General features: G+C 37.5%; 5 protein-coding genes and 1 long non-coding RNA gene across 10 annotated transcripts in view; 3 read left to right on the top strand and 3 right to left on the bottom strand.

Moving 5' to 3' along the window:
- The window catches only part of LOC114247164 (uncharacterized), an 88,060-nt gene extending 86,516 nt beyond the window's left edge, over window positions 1–1,544 (bottom strand). For 4 of the 5 annotated variants that reach the window (XM_089740136.1, XM_089740137.1, XM_089740140.1 and 1 more), the window contains exons 1-2: window positions 1,389–1,544; window positions 89–1,102 (exon numbers count right to left, since the gene is read on the bottom strand). In XM_089740136.1, the coding sequence (XP_089596262.1) occupies window positions 89–1,102; window positions 1,389–1,433 (1,059 nt within the window). In that variant the 5' untranslated portion in view covers window positions 1,434–1,544. The remainder of the gene's footprint in view (window positions 1–88; window positions 1,103–1,388) is intronic. The other variant, XM_089740138.1, reaches the window with a different exon arrangement.
- A 3,983-nt stretch (window positions 1,545–5,527) lies between these two features.
- LOC114247060 (protein phosphatase inhibitor 2) lies at window positions 5,528–10,116 on the bottom strand. The gene is made up of 2 exons (XM_028179887.2): window positions 9,608–10,116; window positions 5,528–8,274 (listed from the first exon to the last, which is right to left on the bottom strand). Exons 1-2 carry the CDS (start codon window positions 10,010–10,012, stop codon window positions 8,194–8,196), a joined length of 486 nt encoding a protein of 161 aa, XP_028035688.1. The 5' UTR covers window positions 10,013–10,116; the 3' UTR covers window positions 5,528–8,193.
- Window positions 10,117–11,640: 1,524 nt separating this feature from the next.
- Window positions 11,641–14,225, top strand: ave (sterile alpha motif domain-containing protein aveugle). The gene is made up of 3 exons (XM_028179975.2): window positions 11,641–11,838; window positions 11,988–12,101; window positions 12,321–14,225. Exons 1-3 carry the CDS (start codon window positions 11,800–11,802, stop codon window positions 12,501–12,503), a joined length of 336 nt encoding a protein of 111 aa, XP_028035776.1. The 5' UTR covers window positions 11,641–11,799; the 3' UTR covers window positions 12,504–14,225.
- Window positions 14,226–14,247: 22 nt separating this feature from the next.
- Window positions 14,248–18,474, top strand: LOC149503337 (uncharacterized). The gene is made up of 2 exons (XM_089740135.1): window positions 14,248–15,030; window positions 18,264–18,474. The coding sequence occupies exons 1-2, from the start codon at window positions 14,248–14,250 to the stop codon at window positions 18,276–18,278; spliced, it is 798 nt and encodes a 265-aa protein (XP_089596261.1). The 3' UTR covers window positions 18,279–18,474.
- LOC149503338 (uncharacterized) lies at window positions 14,526–18,264 on the bottom strand. The gene is made up of 2 exons (XR_016325744.1): window positions 16,508–18,264; window positions 14,526–16,455 (listed from the first exon to the last, which is right to left on the bottom strand). It is a non-coding gene; the product is annotated as an uncharacterized LOC149503338 (long non-coding RNA).
- A 2,666-nt stretch (window positions 18,475–21,140) lies between the features above and the next one.
- The window catches only part of SmydA-1 (SET and MYND domain containing, arthropod-specific, member 1), a 4,199-nt gene continuing 3,535 nt past the window's right edge, over window positions 21,141–21,804 (top strand). The window contains exon 1 of the mRNA XM_089738798.1: window positions 21,141–21,159. Within this exon, the coding sequence (XP_089594924.1) occupies window positions 21,141–21,159 (19 nt within the window). The remainder of the gene's footprint in view (window positions 21,160–21,804) is intronic.

Below are 21,804 nucleotides of genomic sequence, written 5' to 3'. Positions count from 1 at the left end.
TTAAAAATAAGTTAGTATAATATAAAAACACATAACAGAATTGCAATGAAACAAACACCACATGCATGCTGTAAATAATCACGGATACCTTCGCATTGTATTCTTCACAAATAGTTTTGTACTCTGTTGTCATTGTACTTATCGAAATCCCATCATCTATAGGCATTGATTTCTGGGGCATTGATTCCTCTTTCCCATCGTTATCTTTCTCTTTAACTACCTCATCAAAAAGGAACTCTTCTACTAGAAAGTCTTTTTGTTCAATATTATCACTGGAACTGCTTTTTTCAAGATTTAAAGATTTTGCAGGAGAACTATCTTTAATAGGTTCATCAATGAAAATATCATCCACTTTAATGTTATCTCTAGCACAAAGTAAAAAAGGTGACATCAAATTAGGATATGTTGTGGTTGACTCTACTTTTGCATCCATAAGTGTACTGCCTTCAGGCGGCGGACCAAATATAATTTTTTGGACTGGAAATTGTAACTTTGGCACTCCTTGTCCACGGATGTCTAGTTTAATAATTTCCTCAGAACCAGAACTGAACTTTTCACTATTATCTATGTTTTCAGAAATTGAATTATCACTCTCTCGTGTTCCTAAAGTTTCATTAGATTGATTGTTCAGTGAATCATTGTAATTTTCACTTTGAAGAGATTGATCCATGTAAGGTTCACTTTGCAACTTTGGGCTGTCAATAGAAACATTTTGAGTCGTTTCTTTGTCAGAAGATAGTGCCAAATTAACAGGGCTCTCGTCGCTGAGCAAATGCATGTCAACATTCACGTCTATAGGCCAAGAGGTACTTAATTTGTTTGGATCTTTTGTTTGATTTTCACTGTCAGAAGAATCAGGTGGTTTTATGGGTGATGGTGCACTAAGAGGCACCAGTTCTGGTTTTTCAATTACAATTTCTTGGGCTTTAGAATTTTCAGATTCCGAAAGACATTCTAATCTGGAGGGAATATGCTCTGATATTGATTCAGTTTGACTGTCTTCATTGTCACTTTGTAATTGGGTTCCCTGTTTTTTATCGTTTTCTCCATCGGTTGTCCCTACGGCTATCTGTTGAGAATGTACGACATCCGGAAGAACATTCTAAAAATAAATTAAAAATATAAATGAACGACTGAAAACAGCGCGCTCAAGTCTTCTTTCAAATTCTTTTCACTGGACTTATACGGAGTGTTTTGAATAAAGTTTATATTTAGATTAAAATATTTGTCACATGTAGGACGCGATTCCCACGAAAAATACAGGTAAAACGATACAACATTGTATTAAGAACCTATTTTTAACATTGCAACGATTAAAAATACCTTCAGGACTTTAATTCATCGTATTATTAATGAGAAACAATATAAAAATACTGACAAGCCGTTACCTTTATTTCCGTAGTTTCCGATGGATTTTCGTCGGGATCATCCATAATTTAACATTATCGTAAAATCAATTGGATATTTCATAAAACTACCAGGTACGAATTTCGTTGTCAAGGAGACGTTTCGACATTCAAACAAAATACAAACTAAAACGCCATAACGAATGCTCCGTTCCGTTTTACGCATCACAGTTGATCACAGTTATAGCACACATCATTTATGATCATCAACCACGAGGAAAAAAGTTCTCGAATCTGATAAAGGAATATACGAAAAAGTATATTCAGTTCTAATTTTTATTATTGCTGTAGTACCACCATATTCGTAGCAGTCGCGAGTCTATGAGCTTTTCAGCAAATGTAATACTAATCACAGTACATACACACGTAGGATGTTCAGAAAAAAGAGCTAGTTAATTTAGCAGACATAAATCTTTGATGGTTTATTAGTTATTAATAACTGTGATTACTAGATGACGATATAAATATGTACTAATGAATATATGTAGTTCAAACAAGTAAGTTTAATTAATGTGTGCTTAACATCGAGAAAGCATTTTACTAAACAATCTAAGATATATAAAATCTCTGGTTAAAATCTACCATGTGGCGTAAGAACACTCTGACAATACAACAAGAGAGAGTGCCATCATTTGTTATAATAAAATCTGAACTGTAAAGAACATTCCATAGATATGCGCATATAGAAAGGCTGTAATAATATGCATGGAATTAAGAGTTACTTTATTCATCAATTTTTTGTCTATTGCCCACATCATATAAAGGGCATTATATAAAATTCCTAAGACTGCTCGATAATAGATTTATAACAATATAACTACAAAGCCACGAAGTAACAAACACATTGCCTTTGTGTTAATAAAGACGATAAAAATGCCAGTATACACGATCATAATAAACTTGATATTCGTTTATATTAAACGAGCTCACGGCCCACCTGATGTTAAGCGGATACCAGAACCCATAGAAATATAAAACGTAAACGCCGCCACTTACTTTGAAATATGAGTTCTAAGTTCTCAGTTTCTTATAGTACAACGGCTGCCCCACCCTTCAAACCGAAAGGCATTACTGGATCACGGCAGAATAGGCAGGGTGGTTGTAACTACACGTGCGTAATTTTTTTACACTTTAAGTTACGTTATTGGAGTTTTAATAAGGATCTCTAATTTTATTCAAAAAAAATTATAGCTGATGTCACTCGGGAATACTGTAGCTTCCAAACACTGAAAGAATTTTTCAAATCGGTTCAGTAGTTTCGGAGCCTATTCAATACAAACAAACAAACAAATCTTTCCTCTTTATAATATTAGTATGTATAAATTAAAATACTTTTTTTTTTGAAAATACTTATGACCTGACTAGGTATAATGTCGATAAATTTTATAATTTATAATAAGTCCAACCATAAGTTCTGTTACAAATGTAAATTTCATTTATTTGCATTTTTTTTTTTTTTTTGTATTATAACTCAACCCACACAGTAGAACAGATCTTCCAACGCGCTTGAAGGAGGCACAGTCCCCAAGATACTGGCTACGTTGCCTCGTTGGACAGCCAGACTCACTCTCTGTGCAAAGTACCAGCCAGCTTTTTTTTATTTTTTATTAGGCTCACAATACACATCACAAGCTAAAGATATATAAAAAACGCAAATAAAAAGAAACAAAATCTGGCTTGCAACATAGGTTATATATGTTATTACTTACATTAAACAAGGCTAACTATCTAAGTAGGAATAATAGAATTTTAATGTGTAAGTTCAGAACATACACATATTTTACAACGTCAGAGTTACATTGAGCTACATAGGGATATGTATTTAGCTGCAGCTGTTTGAAGATAAGTCTACTTATTACTCGTTCTGAACAATAACATTTACACACCACGTGATTTCAACCGCTATATGGAAGATTTTCCCTTAGTCGATAAATATGTTTTCCATTCACGAATTACTTCAAAAATGTGTTTCGTTACGTTAGTACAATTACTTCGTGACTGTCGTAGGTAACGTGGCGCGACAAGCATAGATCAAAACAAAACAAAAGTTTTCAAATAATATTTTTATTATTTTATTAATCCATCGTTATTTACAGTTTACACATGCATCTAAAATAAAAGCAATATTCTGTACAAAAACACAGTCACGACATTGTCACGTTTTATTATTTAAATATTGCATTGATAAATGAATCGACTCACGGGCACCGCATCACAACGTAAATGCGGTCACCCACGTTAAGGGCGAAGTCTCGATTGTTTGGTTGACCCAATCTTCAAACCAGAACGCACGACTACAATTAACCAGTAAAACCAGTGATGTCGAGTGATGAATCGAGAAAAATAATGAACATTTCTCAAACATGTTAAAAATAATATAAAAATAATTATTTTAATAAGCGGAGATACAAATTGTTGCGAATCGTGTTACAAAGCGAAACAAACACAGAATTGTGAAACCGAAATATCATATATTCTATGGAAAATGTTAGTTACCTAATACCTATACAATTTACATATTATATTTTCAACAACCACTAGGTTAAATATAAAATAATTAATTCTTCTAGAATATAAGTATCGCATCGCTCTAGAAAAGCCCTGTATTTAATTACGAAGCATCTAACAACAACATCCATATAACAATCAATTTACTTGAACATTTTCGTGCAATGGATACTTGCAACACCAAATTTATTTAGTTTCTGCTCACTCTGCAAAGAGATAAAAGTCTGCACTAATATAAAACGTATTGTTTACATTAACTTTTCAGACAATGAGTTTTGTCCTTCCTCGTCTGACCCACTTTAATCACGAAAAACATATGATTGTATTACTTACCTGGCAATTCTGAAAATCGAGACACATGTTAAGAGATGAATTAATGATCTCGATCAAAATGATTCGAATATGTTCACTGATCTAAGTCTTATTTTGAATTTAATTATATTTTACGCATGCTATAGGTTTCGCATAGGAAACAAGAACGCGTGAGCTTTCGTCCGTTCAGCCTCCTCTCAGTGTTAGACAAATTATACGAGAGGCTATTACGTAAACACCTCTCGGATTAGTAGTTGCCGAGTAAATTATTTTAAGCCTTTTTTATTCCGCGTATTTTGCATAATTTTCCGCAATTGATGACGTTGAAAAGGAGGACTTCTTAAAAGCCTTCGATGGCAGACGAGCTGATCTGATGGTGAGTGGTCGCTGTCGTTCTTGGACATGGGCAATGACAGGGACGCATCGAAACTGCATACGAGACGCCGACATCGCCAACTCACCGAGGTTATTAAGCATTTGTAATTTGAATTCTGTGTTAGAAAAACTTCATAGCAGCAAGATGCTCTATCATTCGTTTCAAAACAAAAGCGAAATGTAAACCATCAAGCCTTGTATAGCGCCAACATGGATGCTATCAGAGCGGCACCTCGACTGATGTCAGAACATTAAAAAACTGACATTTTTTTTTTATTGTTTAGATGGGTGGACGAGCTCACAGCCCGCCTGGTGTTAAGTGGTTACTGGAGCCCATAGACATCTACAATGTAAATGCGCCACCCACCTTGAGATATAAGTTCTACGGTCTCAAGTCGAACGTATTTGCAATATTGAGAGCGATACGCTCATTTTTACTAGTGGCCCATCTGATAATAAGCGAGACCGGAGCCGTCATAGACACCTCGAGAAAAGATATCGAATTATGCCTCATACATTTAAAAAAAAAAGAGTTATCAACTCGTCAGACAGGAACAAATTATACTTTGACGCAGAGAAACCCCAGTCACGATATGCCCTGTAACTCGAAAAATTCAATGAAATTTTAATGTTTTGTATTCTCTTATAGATAAATTAATAATTTACTAAATGTGAACACGATAGCAAAGTTTCAATTTTTATTTCTCATAAGACACGCGTAGGGCAATACTAAATTAAACTCGTTCCTAAGTACTGTAGATAAGAGTGTTTTAAATGAACAATACATAATGCATTACGTACTGCCAATACTTTGCTTTCTATTACAGATATTTTTAAAGATAGTCGATTTCAAATAATTTCTTCCAAAAATATCGTACGTTTCAATAAGTAGGTATATCACGTACCAATCAACTACCCCAATAATCCTCTTGCAAATATTTTTAATTTCATATAAAACGCAGTAGATTAATTGAATTTGATTATATAAATATTTCTTGTTGCAGGCATCCAAGGCAATGAGACTTAAAATATTTTTTACCGTTTAAAACGGTTAATTACAATCAATCATGTTTCTGAAACTTATCGATTTAATATTATGAAACTGTTACATCAAACGCTTTCACAAACACGCATTTATATATTAAAACTAAATACAAGCTTTTTTTTGTCCAAATTAAAATTACATTTTGAACATTTTATAGAATTTCGTAAATATACATGAATCTGTCGAATTAAGTAAAATATATTTAAAAAGTATACTAATTAAATGCATAGACATGCAAATGAATATTAAAGAAAATTATATAGTAAAATAGAAGATAATAGTTTTCTTTTTAATCATTAAAGACGTACAATATGTACGTACTTGGCACATAATGCAATAATACATTTTTCAAATTAAACTATTAAGACTTCCAAATTTTGGAAGCCAGTACAAGGAGAAAAGCATTAGAAAATACCATTGTTATGTGATGCAAATCTAAGGATAACTTACACTACAATTAATAGAAATGTTAAGTAAAAAGTTATATTAAATATAAATCATGTAATTTCTGCGTTTACGACAAATTATAAATTGATTACAAGTGCTTTTTATAAAAAAAAATAACTATTTCTATGTACGTCATCATAAAGTCAGCTTCGAATCAAACCATGGTTTACAGACTTACGGTTGGTAACATCAGGACATTGACAAGACAAGTGTCAAATTATTGGGATTGAAGTAACGAAATATTGGCGCCAAAAATTTTTATGTATCATATTTTCAAGAACTTGTTTTGAGGTAGGTAGTGATTTAAACTGCAACGAGATTTTTTTTATTCAATATTTTTCATAACCTCCTTTATATTTTCAACAACATAATTATTTTTAACACACATTTGTAGACACTAAAACACATAACGGTTTAGTTTGAGTATTTCAAAACCCAATTAAATGTAAAGTGACGGAAAATTAAAATATTACTTAGTTAAATTAATTAGTTTGGTATGTAACTCATAAGAATAGATTTTCTTTCCCATCAAGAATCAATGGACCTCCGACCTAATTATTCTGCAAACCTGAAATTTTATATTATACTGTAAAAATATGATAACATTCTGTGTCATTGTAGAATGGTGTATAAGTATTTATACAAATATTTAAAAAAAAGAATTACCCAATAAATTACGACAGGGGTTACTTTAGATTCAAAGAAAACTAATTTGAAGAAATAAGGCTTAAATGAAAATTCTACAAAGATGAGAATGAATTATTTGAAGAATTAAAAGTAAATATGTACATAAAGTACAATCTGGATTTAATTTGGAAGCCTTTTGACTAAATAATTGTCTTCCTTAAAACCATAAAGGAATATCGTTTCACCTAACCTAAGAACATAAATTAAAGTACATTATAATGATATATCAAATAAATATAAAAAAAAAAATATCATTGAACAATTACAATTTTTTTTTAAATTGGCTTCAAACTGGTGTAAGAAAAACTGAAAATAAAAACACAATTGACTCAAATAACGAAAAGATCGGAACCAAATAAAATTTAACAACATGACAACATTATTAATGTCAAACTGATTAAAATTTTGAAATCATGTACATACTCGTAATAGTTTGTACTTGAGACTTGTTTTACTTTTAATTCCTGTCGTGGGCAGAGCCTACATAATCTTTTGTGGTTGTTGTCACTTATAGACGATTTTATCAATGACAGGGCACCACCATACCGCAGCCTACTATAACTCTACGTCTAAAAACTCTTCCAGATATAAACTTTTCCAAGCCTTTTAAAAAAAGGGAAAATATGTACGTCATAGCAGTTGGGCATTAGTTAGTAGTTCATTCAGCATAACAAATCTCGCAAAAATAGTCTTATGAAGCAAATAGTGGATGATTATAGCTATACATACGAACCCTGCTTCGGTAGCGGTAAACTACAGGATAATATCGAATTATGAATTATGCACATAACATACAATCAAAAACACAAAGAGAATCAAAGTATCTGCAGCCCAGAGTTCCAAATGTTTCATTTCGTTGACCCAGAATTATCCACAATCTATCAGTAGCTAATGAGCAAAGATAAGTATTATTTACATTATTAAATTAACTCTGATCTTTTCACTAGCAAAATTAAGGTAATATTAAAATAGATAAAAATGTATACAGTACAACTTAATTTGGGAACACTACAAACAACCTTCATTGTATTTAACATATCCATATTACATTACCAATTTTAAGTACTTAACACATTTTTTGTTGATTTTCTTGAACTAAAATAAAATATTGTCTCAATTATATAACGAGAATAAGCTCTGCTTGTAAAAAAATATGTTATATCTCAACAAGTGCCTTCACTCCAAAGACAATAAATATGCTCATAAACGCTCATAATTCTCACAAACGCTCTTTTAAATATATTTTTAAAGAAAAATAGTAAATAATTACAAGATAACAGTAGTCCCATGAACTCCTGAACATTCTGAAACGTACCATTTTGAACACTTTTCTTTCAACTTCTAGTGGTATTAATTCCAAACCAGCTTGAAGCCAATGTATGTTTCTTGCAGTATGAGGGCCATCTCTGGCAGTCAGGTGGTAGACTTCTCTGCTTTGTCGTCATTATCTTCGTCATCTTCTTGAGCCATCAGCTGTCGAGCCAGTTGTAATGCCTGGAACATAACCCATGATTTGGTAATATAAAAAATTGTTTTTCTTTCATCTCAGTCTTATAAATTACACAATATAATTTGTCATTATATCTTCATTGAACTTCATTGATAGACTACATATCATAATGCAGTTCATAATGGTGCCTGTTAATATAGAAAATAACTACAAAGGTATTTTAAGAAATATCTTCCAGGAGACCTGGAACAGGATTTTTATTATAATATATTTAAAGCAGGAAGACTATTGCATCAACATTTAGATTTTAGACGTTCATCATAAGCTCTGGGAAAATTCAGAAACGTGAACGAGTAAAAATATTTTATTAATTTAGTCCTCTCTTATTTGTAAATTGAAAGGTGAGAAGTCCTCAGCGCAACTTATTTATCATTTAATACCATCAGTACAAATCTAAAATATTGTTTTCTCCTTGCTGATAGATAGATATGTTATCAAAAAGATATTGGTTTCCTATCATTTTGATAAACTTATCAAATTTGAACAGTAAAATAAAGTTAGTAATATATTTTTTAAACTTAGATCAATGGACCTGCCCACTTGCTGTTAAGTGGTAATCAAAGTCATTAGACATAACAATGTAAATGCAGTCAATATAGTAAATGTTCCACCTATCAACCCCTTTATATAAGATCACTTTACAGATACATATAATTACGATGATAAATAATAAACATCATATTTAAAAACATTTAAGTGATTTTTTCATATGATAAGACATACATGTATAGTGTCTTTAGATAATCTTTCCAAATTTTAGACTATATTCCCTCTGCAGAACTATTTTGGGAGTTTTGATAATTTTGATAAATAAAGAGCACTCTTATTTAAGTAGATTTTACTGCTATTTTCATTTCATTCTATTCCTCAATCTGTTTCTGTGTACAAACACAAATATTTTTTTAAAGAAACTATTTGAATTCAATGATAAGGCAAATACTGATAAGGCAACTACTATCATGTTAACTTAATATCAAAACTTAGAACTAAATACTTCTGATGATATAGAAATATCCCACATTCTATAGCCATATTGAGCCAAGCTAGTTTCCTTCTGTTATTAAAATTATGGTCCCGATGCCAATGAAGATGAACAAAAATATTCACTCCAATCAGAAAAACAAAACAGAAAAGAAAATGAAGTCACTCTAGGTTATTAATTATTCAAAAAACACATTAATTAACAGATGATCTAATACTATGTTGCCTGGAACACAATTTACACCATTTAGAAGAAACAATTTATCACTACATCCTACTTAAATTGAAAATGATCTAATCACTCAAGCTTCTATGAATCACATATAATAATCTGACCTGGAATTCATTGTAATGCATTTTCCTTTTCTTCTCGAACTCGATACGCTTTCGGCGTACCTCCTCCGGCTCCTCCATGTCCTCGTCACTATCGTCACAGGACTCCACGCACTTCGGCGGCTTGTTCATGCTGGCAGCTAATTTAGCTGCGAGTAGATTAGCATCTAATTCATCATTTGGTTCCAAATCACCGTCTACCGTCTCCGAAAAAGGCGTTTTAGGTTCTTCTACCTTCATGTGACCATAGTCCTTATTCGGTGGATGAAAAGTCTCCATAATGTTCATTTCATCAAATCTCTGTTCTTTCGCTCGCTTACTGCAAGATGGCATTCCGTCAGAGCCATCGACGCTACGAGACGTCTTCAATATGCCCTTGGAGGGTTTTTTCTGTAAATTTTGCGCCATTATTTTTGTTTATATCGGCATTTTACATGTAATAATTCATACGGGTAAAATTCAGACTTCAACTAATTTCATTTTTTCAACTTCAACATTTGACAGCTTCAACATTTACCAAAATGTCTTTTTTGACATTGTATTTGTTTTTTTTTTGTTGGTTTTATCTACTGGTAAATACACTATAGCCTATACAATGTAATGTTGTAGCAAGAACTCGTATGTTCGTACTTTGCTCACAAGTGCTCTTTATTCCAAAATTATTTACATACTTGAAACATTTTTGAAGAGAAAATTTCTTTAGCCGCATAAAGCACTTTTTGGTCCCTACCAAAAAACTCGATTGCTCAACGCGGCCTTATGAAAAACCTTATGGGTTCGCGTCACTGACATAGTAATTGTTAATTATACATATATATATTATGTAGAACATAATAGAACATATTAGAACATAATATATACGTAGAACGTACTAGTACTCCGATACCACTGTACTTATTGCGGTTGGAACAGCATCTCTTCGTTTGCCACTAGGGGCGCTGCTTCAACTCCATGCAAGTTTGAGTTAACTTTTACGCGATTGAAAAGTATAAAAACTCGCACTAAGCAAACAAACTGGCGCATCTGCAGCGGCACGTATAAGATAAGACGTCATAATATATACCTGACTGTATGCGTTAGACGCTTTTTGGATGGGTGAAATCTTATGTATCGCGTCACCAAGATGCTTTTTTTTGTTTATTGCTTAGATGAGTGGACGAGCTCACAGCCTACCTGGTGTTAAAGTGGTTACTGGAGCCCATAGACATTTTTTTTATTGCTTAGATGGGCGAACGAGCTCACAGCCCACCTGGTGTTAAGTGGTTACTGGAGCCCATAGACATCTACAACGTAAATGCGTCACCAACCTTGAGATATAAGTTCTAAGATCTCAGTATAGTTACAACGGCTGCCCTACCCTTCAGACCGAAACGCATTACTGCTTCACGGCAGAAATAGGCAAGGTGGTGGTACCTACCCGCGCGGACTCACAAGAGGTCCTACCACCAGTAACTACGCAAATCATAATTTTGCGGGTTTGATTTCTATTATACGGTGTTATTCCTTCACCGTGGAAGTCAATCGTAAACATTTGTTGAGTACGTATTTCATTAGAAAAATTGGTACCCGCCTGCGGGATTCGAACACCGGTGCATCGCTCAACACGTATGCATCGGACGTCTTATCCTTTAGGCCTCGACGACTTCAAAACGACTTCTACAACGTAAATGCACCACCCACCTTAGGATATACATTCTAAGATCTCAGTATAGTTACAACGGCTGCTCCACCCTTCAAACCGAAATGCTTTACTGCTTCACGGCAGAAATAGGCAGGGTGGTGGTACCTACCCGCGTGGACTCACAAGAGGTCCTACCGCCTACAGTAAATTGTGGAATAGGAGTATAACTTTACTTAACTTTTTTACTGGTTTACTTATTGTGTGCAACTTATTACAACTAAAATTCATTGGATTTAGAAAAAAGTGATTTTATACTAATTGGTATTTGAATTAAATTGTATTTCTATTTCATGATTTGGCATTATGGGCTATGTTCCCATCGACTGCCAATTGGACTACTCAAATTGAAAAAAAAAGAGTACATTTATATTGTTTTGCAAAATTAAACATCGTAATTAATACATATTACATACACTTATTATTTACACTAATTATTATTGTACAGGATTTACATACTTGAACCTCTACATTATTGTATTTGTAGTAAATAATTTATAAAACTGCAACTTTGAAAATGGTGGAAGAACCGAATCTTAATTCAAGTAAACCCAAAGTTAGTATTTTAAACATTTAAATTAGGCGTTTGTGTACACCAACGATTTTAAATATAACAAAATCTTATATTTTGCCGAAATTCGAAAAATAAATTTCCTAGTACTATAACATTTTTTGGTTAATGAGTTTATTTAAATGAATTTTCAGGCGAAAACGACCCGTCCCAAAGCTATATATTTATGGACAGAAGCCGACGTCCAAAAGTGGCTTCGACGCCACTGTAGTGATTATTATCATATGTACTGGGAGAGTTTTCACGAGGTAATATTTTTCATCCAATTATTTGTTAATTCTTTCAATCAAACTTCAAAATCGATTAAAGAATTTTTCAAAATTCGGAGAATCATTCTTAACATTGAGTGCAAAAATAAGCTAGTCAATGAGCTATTTATTGAAATATATGACCTGATTGTAATACACTTGATTAGTAAGAATGATGAAATGAATAATTAACAAGAAAAATAATTAACACAATTTCAGCATGACATAACAGGTAGAGCTCTAGTCCGTATCAATGACAACACATTACTTCGAATGGGTATCAACAACAAAGATCACAGGGAAGCCATATGGAGGGAAATCTTAAAACTTAGACTGAAAGCTGACATAGTCGAGATCCGTGATTTAGAACGTAGGCATAACTATTTTAATTATGACTTGTGACAGGAGGAGCCTCTAGTTGAGGAACCGAAGACAATTGAACAAATAACATCACAGCTTACTGTATGGGGATACCTGAGTAATTACATATACACTAAGTGCAATGCATTTGTACGTTTTCTCCGTGCCTTAGTAGAAATATTCAGAGTATTTAATGCTTTACAGAGGTGACAACTATAATCTGCAGCCGATAGGGCTAACTCACTTTATTCACTCACTAAATTCCATAGTGATAATCCGGAAGCTACCTACTGTAGGAGATTTAATTTATACTATATATCATAAACATATTGAAGTTTTAGATTTCAGACAGACGTTAACTAAAATGTCAATAATGCTTTACCGTATTACTGTGTTCATAACATAGAATGGGTGTGGTTATATTATTTGTTAATCTATGTTTTTAGTATTTCCGAACTGATATTTGTGCACCTTGATGTATATTAGTAAATGCTCACAGCTATTAGAGTTAGTAGGTTCTATTTATCCTGACAGTTCTGCCAGTCAATAGTAATAAAATCTTGTGTGACTATTAGCTAATTAGTGACTTTGTTAGCTAATTAGCTTGAACAGATTATGCAAGTTTGTTGTACCACTTGTTTTATGAATGTGCAAAGATTTAAAAAAAACTGTTTATAATAAATTGTAACATACGTTTTGAAAAAGAAAAAAATATGACAAACAAGACCTAATATGCAATGCAGTTAAATGCTTGAGTAATCAGAATTTGCCAAATTTCTGACATTGAAATCATTTTTTGTCATTTATAAGGTGGGTTCAGCCCAATAGACATACATGCAAATGTCTCATTTGAATGTTAATTCATCTTGTACCCTTAGATTTAAAAGTCAAGACGGGAATTAATGTCAGGGTTAAGTTAGAAAATGATAAGCACCTAATGAAACTAGATCAAAGATTGAGAAGAAGCAGCAGTAATAAAAAAAAAAATTGACAAAATCAACTTCTTGTTGATTTGTTTATTTTAAAACACATCAACGTGTTTCGTCCGATTCCTTTTAAAAATTTATATGATGTTGTTAGTGCTCAATTTAATTTAAAGGAAACACTATTTTATAAATAAATAAAAAATTACTTAACAAAAATGATAAATTTATTTATATGTTATTGTAATTTTTTTATAATATACTTATTTTTAGTGAGTGGTGCTGCTGTTGTATTAAGTGTTGGACTGAAGTTTTAAAGAGTATTTAGTGTTGCATTATTCCTTTTAATGTTCACTTTGATGGAATTCAAAGGAGGTGGGCTATTTAAAAAAATGTTAATAAAATAGATTTTAGTTTTTGTGATATTTTTTAATGAATCACTCAATTTTAATGTCAATTTTGTGAAAATACTTAAAGCCTATTGTGTATATATTTACAATAAGTGAAAAAGTAATACACTAAGTTGTATTACTCAATCTTTCAATTTATTTCATACAAAGTGCTACTAATATCTGCAACATTTGAAATTAAACTAAATAATTATTTAAATACGTAATGTATATTCCTTCCATGCTTTAATTTAACCTTGTAATGAATTCCTTCCGATAAAATTAAAGATAAGATTAGTGATTTAGGCATATATTCATAGATATTATTTATTAATATTGATTTAAAATATCAAGATATTGTAAATTGATATTTTATTTGAAGGTAAATTTAATGAAAGTATTTTTTTTGACAATAAAAATATTGTAATAATAAAAGCAATCCAAAGATATAATTATTGTTTTAGTTGCATTGCTATGCATTTATATAATATCATAAATTGTTCGATTGGAAAAACCTTGTCGTATCAATTTGTTGAAAAAGTCATGATTATAATTGTAACGGACGTGACGTCAGCTGTCATGCCCTGCCGCCAGCCAAGCCGCCAAGCCATATTAACACGCCCCCTTCCGCCACAGCCAACGCCACCGCCGCCAGCCAAAGCCAACGAAGGGGGGATAGTGTTAATAAAACAAGCCGTGCCAGCCATTTCTACCTGCTTTCTGCATTCTCGCACAAATAAAAGAACTTGTCGTTACGCTGCTGGTTTTTATTGTCACATCATTTGCAACAATCAGAAGTGGCATAAAGAAATGAAACAACGTCATATACACGCTCAGATCTCTCGGTCTTCTGACAAGTTTGAAGAAGATGAAGCTCCTATTCCACTGGCGAGGAAGGTGTTGAAAAATTGCTTCAGAAGGAGGTCCACAAGGCGATACTTGAGCTACAGGATGAAGAACCTGGAACAATCAAATCAAAGGGACTTCGACGTCGTCGGACCAAGAGCGCCTGCCGCCCTGTCCTTCCATAATTCTGGTTCACGTGGAGGGAAACTAAAAGAGCAGCAACGTGGTTACTCCACTGCGGCACTACGAGATTCACGGCTACGAGCTTCCTTCTCCCTGCCTGCGACGCTGCTGCGCGGCGAAGACAGCTACGTCAAAGTCATCAACATGAGCTCGGAGACCATCATGTGGCCGCCGGGCGAGGTCCTGCCGAGGGCCAACAGCTGCGAGGAGCCACAGCCAAACAGCCAGGTGTGTTGCATTTCTACTTGCCCTAGCCATGCCATTACAAATATTTCGAGATTTGAGGGTAGAAATAAAAAAAAATTAAAAGGAGCCATTGAATAACAAGGGTCATTCAGATTTAAAAAATACAGTATAAGCATTGCTTTGCTACGAATACACATGATTTAGGTATTGCCAATTTAGTCCAAATGCAAATTAAGCTTACTAGTGATCAGCCCGTGTATCGCCACCTTTACTTTCTCATAATGAACAAACGATAGTTAAATCTAAAGCTAATTAACTTTTAGATGCCGGCATTATAAAATAATCTCAAGCTAGTCATGCTTCACCAGTGGTCTTATTAAGAAACAGAACGGCGACAGTAGGCTATGCGTTGATTATCGTGCGTTAAACGCTATGGTAAAATATAAAAGTATCCACCGAACAGTACTTCACGAGTTTAGATTTAGACCAGGGCTACCATAAATTAAGCATTGTGCCAGACACACAACTGCTTTCATTACGCCGCAAGGTCATTATTTCGAGTACAGTAGAACTCCTTTTGGTTTAGCATATGTGCCATCTGTATTCATGCGTTTCTTCTTTTTGTCCACATTATTCTTCAAGATGGGGTGGTTAAATGCGTTTAATTAATAAAATAATTGAGTCTGTGGGTAGAAAAGAAATTGAGTAAAAATAAATGTAGGTCAAATCGAGATACTAGCAATTTTAAACGATTTACCTCTACCCTCGGTTGATATAAAATCAGGTTCAATAGTTATTGAGAAAGTACTTGGGAAATTTTATGGTGGAGACTTCAAATTAAATATGAGTAAATGCTCATTCTTGGAGAAACAAGTCACTTGTTTAGGTCATAAAATATCTTCAGACGGTATACAGCCGGGTGCAACAAAAATTGACGGCCGTTTCGCAGTTTCCTGTGCCAAATAATGCTCATAGTGTGCGACAGTTTATTGGTTATATGTTACTTGCGCGTCCATTAACTGTGTTAAGAAAAAAAAAAAAAAGATAAATCATGGGTGTGGGGCCGTGAACATAACGCGAATTTCGAACAACTGAAAAACAGTTTATGTTCCAAACCTATGCTAGCTCTGTATAATCCTATGCTTCTTACAGAAATACAAACCGATGCGTGTAACTTAGGAATTTCTTGTATACTATTACAAAAACAAACTGACAACTCACTGCGGCCTGTTATGTATTTTAGCCGGGTTACTAGGAAGGAAGAGTGTGTATCATAGTTAAGAGCTCAAAACCTGGCGGTCGTACAATCGCTACGTAGGTTCCGTGTTTATGAAGTAGGTAAGCATGATATAGTAGAAACTGATTGTACTGTGGTTTGTGCTACGCTTACCAAACGCGGCATTATACCACGCATGGCGCGATGGTGAGTTTTGAAAGAAGATTATGACATTAGTGTTGAGTATAGACCTGGTGAACGTATGGAACATTTGTAGACGCGCTTAATAGGCATCCTGTTGACATGATGAACGTAAATTATCTTAAAGTTACTAATTGATTCTGTACTGTGCAATGTCAGGACGAAAAGCTTAGTTCGATTATAAAGCAATCTATACTAGCATTATAAAGCTGAAGAGTTTGTTTGAACGCGCTAATCTCAAGAACTGCTGGTCCGATTTGAAAAATTCTTTCAGTGTTAAATAACCCATTTATTGAAAGGTTATAGGCTATATAAAAGGTTATAGGCTATATAACGCTAAGACCGCTAAGACCATCATTGTGTCACGCTAAGGCCAATACAAGCGAAGTACCAGTAAATGTTTCAAAATCGGGTTATTTTCCCTTTTAAGAGCTTCCGGTGCCTGCGCTGCAGAAGCGGTTAAAGTTTCGCTAAAATAATGTGACAGAATTGTTCCCCTTTAAAAAAAAATGTCCGCGATAGCATATATCTATATGTTAAGGTTGGCTCACTATAACGTTTTTTTTATGCTAACCAAATTTGTTCTAAAATAAAGCATTATTTGTGAACTATATTCCACGCGGACGAAGTCGCGCTGATGTTAAAGATAATTATGAACTAGTTCGAAATTTTTTTAAGGGAAATAGACTCGCAGTCCCTTCGGCTAAATGGAAAATTGTACAAATGCACTATGACGACATTTGTCACGTGGATCTAAATCATCGTTTAGCTTTGATTAAAAGCCAATATTGGTTTCTTAAAATGACACGCTTTATTAGGAAATACGTGGCAGCATGTCTTTATTGTACACATGAGAAGGATAACTATGTTAAAAAAAAGAAGACTGTCTATATCCGATCTCTAAACCATCTGATACTATGCGCATGGTACAAAAAGATAACATGATGCCCTTCTGTAGGACATCTAAAGGGCACCAACCAGTACATGATCGTAATGAAAGATGCGTTGTCTAAATTTGTGATAGCTGAACTAACGCGTACTGTAAATTCAATCGGGACCATTCGTGCATTGAAAAATATATTAATAGGGTTTGTCCAGATACCCGAATTACGTGGTGACAGACTACGGGAAAGCTTTTACGAGTAGGTACTTTAAAAAAAATATATCAGAAGATAAACAGTTTAGGCATACGTTAAACGGTATTGCTTGTCCGCGCGCTAATTGGCCAGGTTGAACAAACTAAACATATAATTTTATGTGTTGCGGGCAACTGATCCTAGTGAAACTTCAAATAATTTAAACTCCGTCATTTGAGGCACAAATAACACAATTAAAAGTAACAGCGGCTACAAGCCTTGTGATTTAATCTTTACGCGCTCTGGTAGGTCAATATGTGATGTTTTCTTGGTCGCGAACCAGAAACTGTTGACGCACGGCGTAAGATAGCTGCAGCTAGGATAAAACAAGCGAGTACAATAATGACACACAACATTAATATAAAAAAAGCTCATGTTTATAAGAAAAGGCATATTTGTATCGTAGAGACAGGCGCCAACTGGTTAGTAGCGCCGCTAGGATTAATACCAAATTAGACGATTTGTACTCAGGTCCGTATGTAGTAACTAAAGTAGTAGGTAACAATTGGTATCGAATTAGAAGTATATCTAAAAGGTTTACGAAGTTATAAAAACTTCACTGGCCTGGTATCAACAGATTCATTAAGGCCCTATAAAAGTATAACCCATGTGTCTGATAGCGCTAGTAGTTCCGATGAGCAGGTCGAAACTGAAGACCTTATTGATTTATTTGAGAACTAAATGTTTTTGTGTGTTCCCCATTGCGGGAGCAATTGTTGCAGGATGGCCGAATGTAACGGACGTGACGTCAGCTGTCATGCCCTGCCGCCAGCCAAGCCGCCAAGCCATATTAACACGCCCCCTTCCGCCACAGCCAACGCCACCGCCGCCAGCCAAAGCCAACGAAGGGGGGATAGTGTTAATAAAACAAGCCGTGCCAGCCATTTCTACCTGCTTTCTGCATTCTCGCACAAATAAAAGAACTTGTCGTTACGCTGCTGGTTTTTATTGTCACATCATTTGCAACATAATATAGCCCGTAAATGAAATGTCCTTAAACCGGAATGGGAATAAGCCAATACCTTTGGTTATCTTTACACAAATGACGATTACTTTCAATTGATTTCCAGTATGGAAACACGAAATAAAATTAACGGAGCTTGCAGGCATCGCGCGTCTTTCCCCAAGACAACATTCCGCGCTATAGATGATTTTAAATAATTCAGTGTGCTTAGTGCGAGTTTTTTAACGTTTTCGATAGCATAAAAGTTTACTCAAATTTTTATGGAGTTGGAACGCTTACCTACGTTTGCCGCTAGGGGCGCTGTTCCAATTGCATACAATTTATTTATTTATTTTTCGGGCCGGGGGCCTAACCTCCTACGAGGTCCACGTGCCTAGGGGGCGCGCGGGGTATGTGAGACTCAACGATCTGCAGGTGTTGAGAGCAGATCGCGGGCCCACCCACTAAACGACTCCCCTGCACTCTTACACTCGACGTCCGATCTCCGTCCGGGGTCAGAACCCGGTCAGAGTAGGGGGGTTCCCGCGGTCAACACTACAACCAGACACGCGGCGCCACCCAGAGGACGCCCGACCGACGGGTCGTCGAGGCGATAGTCGACGACCAACGACGTCGGTCTCCGCGGTACGGCGGCCCTACCAGGCCGCCCGGGCGGTGCCGCTGGTGTTCCGGGATACCCCGCTGGGCCAGAACCAGCCTGCCGGGTCGGAACGCGATACACCGCCGACCGGGTTGCTCTTCAACAGTATGTTCGGCGACGACAGCGACGACGAAAAGGCGGACCGCAACGCAGTCCGCAGCCGCCGACGCGCCGTCCCGTTCTCCTGGTGCCAGCGCGCTAGAGTGACGGTAGTGTGCGGCGCAGCCTCAACCCCCTTAGGTCGCCCCGTGACCATCACCGGGAGGAGACTGCCTCCTCATAGGGGCTGGAGCTGGACAAACGCCCTCCTCCGACCCCCGGCTCGACGGCGGCGTCACGGCGCCGAGAGGGAAGAAGAGCTCTCCCTCTCCCGTTCCGCCGCCTCCTTCTGCGAGATGGTGGACTCGCAGAAGTCGAGCATCGCCTGCCAGGACTAGTCGCTGCCGAGCATCGTAGCCACGACGGTCGGTCGACAAGTCCGGTCCTATTTTTGCAACGAGGACGCGGCGCTGCTCCGCGAAAGCGGGGCAGTACGCGAGCGTGTGCTCCGCCGTGTCCTCGTTGCAGCCACTGCAGTGGTGGCACTTCGGCGTCGGCTCCCTCCGGGCGACGAGGTGCAGGTAGCGACCGAAACAGCCGTGTCCCGTGAGCACCTGCGTCGCTCGGAAGGTGAGACGTCCTCGGTCGCGATTCACCCAGTTCGAGAGGACCGGGCGGATCGCCTCGACGGTCCATCGCCCGTAGGCGGGGTCTGCCAGGCGGCGAGACCACGCCTCGAGCACGGCACGCCGAGATTGAAGCTTCCGCGCTCGAACTTCCGCCGCACCAGGACTCGGTTCCCCCCTGGAGCGGAGATCGCATCGCCACGCGTAATCCGTAGCGAGCGCCTCCGCTTCTAGGTCCCAGGGAGGCGTCCCAGCTAGCACGCACGCCGCCTCGAACGAGACGGTGCGGTATCCACGAACCGCCCTGACCGCAATCGCGCGCTGCGGACGTCGCAACGCCGCAACGTTGTCGCGGGTCAGGGCGTGGCACCACACGGGAGCCCCGTACAGTGCCATCGACCGCACCACCCTCGTGTAGAGGCGGCGCACCATCACGTCAGACCCCCCGACGTTCGGCAACAGCCGACTCAGCGAGCCGGCGGCCGCCATCAATCGGGGACCTAATCTCTCAAAGTGAGCGCGGAAGCTCCAACGACCATCCAGTACGAGACCGAGGTACCGTAACCCGGTCGCCTCGATCTCGACGCGAACGCCTCCGATCACAAGGTGAGCCCCCTGAGGCGGCGCTCTCCGGGCCCCGTGAAATAACAGGGCCTGGGATTTATCGAGCGCCACCTCCAAAACCAGCCTTCGGATTCTGCCGATGACGAAGGCCACCCCCGCGCAAGAAAGACGAGCAGACTCGCGCAAATCCTTCCCCCGGGCCACGACTAAAGTGTCGTCCGCGTAGCAAACTATACTGAGACCCGGGAGAGGAGCGCTAAGGGCGCCCCGCAGAACCCAGTCATAGCCGATGTTCCACAAGAGAGGGCCAAGGACCCACCCCTGTGGAACACCGCGCTCGACGGGGAAGCGGAGCACCGTCCCACCGTGCCCGGTGCACACGACCGATCTATCCTCGAGGTAGGACCCGATCAGGCGACGGAGATACGCAGGGACGCCGTGATACTCCAGCGCCCCTGCGATTACCGACCAGGGCAAGGTGTTGAACGCGTTGGCGATGTCAAGGGACACCGCCAGTGCAACCCCGCCCCGAACTGCATACAATATTGAGTTAACTTTTACGCTATCGAAAACGTTAAAAAACTCGCACTAAGAACACAGTTTAAAATAAGTAATAAAAATAATAATTTTATGTTTCGGTCTGTTTTGTCTGTGCCGGGTTCTGCCGGGAACGAAGCCCGGCAACGTTGACATATTGTTGCAAAATGTTCGTTGATCAATCACTTATTTTTGCAAATACTGGGACGGTGAACAGAAAAAAAACACAATGGCACTGAAAAACCAAGGTTTGTATTAATTTACTATGGTGTGGGTCGTTTGGTGATAGAAAATAATTGTGCCCACGATATTGTACTGATGCTATCATCTGTGACTTAACACATTTCTACCAGAAGGGGGTGTCTACCTAATATCTAAAGGAGCAGAGAGCGCCCGTCTATTCCAAAAACTGTATCAACAGTAAAGATGGACAAGTTCAATGTGTTAAAATAATCACTATCGAATCAACTATAATCGAGTCCGCGACTAACTAGTTCTCCGTCTTAACAAATAGAGTTGTTTTTAGATTGTTCTGCCTTAGACTGCTGCGTCCATTCTTTTTTTTTATGATTGAAAGATTACTGGTGGCCCAGAGGCCTTTCCAATTTCACCAGGATAGGTGGGCGAGCAAAGGCTCAGCCATGAGGGAAGGAATTTGCTAGCAACTGTCCGAGCGCCTCCGAGGGAAACCTAACAACTCAAGAGCAATTGCTTCGCGAATGAATCTACTACCGGATCGAAATCGCGACCCGCTGAGAAGATCCGGCGACAAACTCAGCGGGCTGATGCATGCGGCCTGGCCACGGGGATCGGCGGTGCGAACGACGAAGCGGTGGATGAGGCGACCATTCGCGCAGCACCGTTTGCAGGCCACGTTCGCCGCCGCGACTAGT

This window comes from Bombyx mandarina, chromosome 03 (assembly GCF_030267445.1).
Source record: "Bombyx mandarina strain Sakado chromosome 03, ASM3026744v2".
NCBI lineage: Eukaryota > Metazoa > Arthropoda > Insecta > Lepidoptera > Bombycidae > Bombyx > Bombyx mandarina.
The sequence above is the reverse complement of the archived record's forward strand: the minus strand, read 5'-3'. Positions and strand labels throughout refer to the sequence as shown.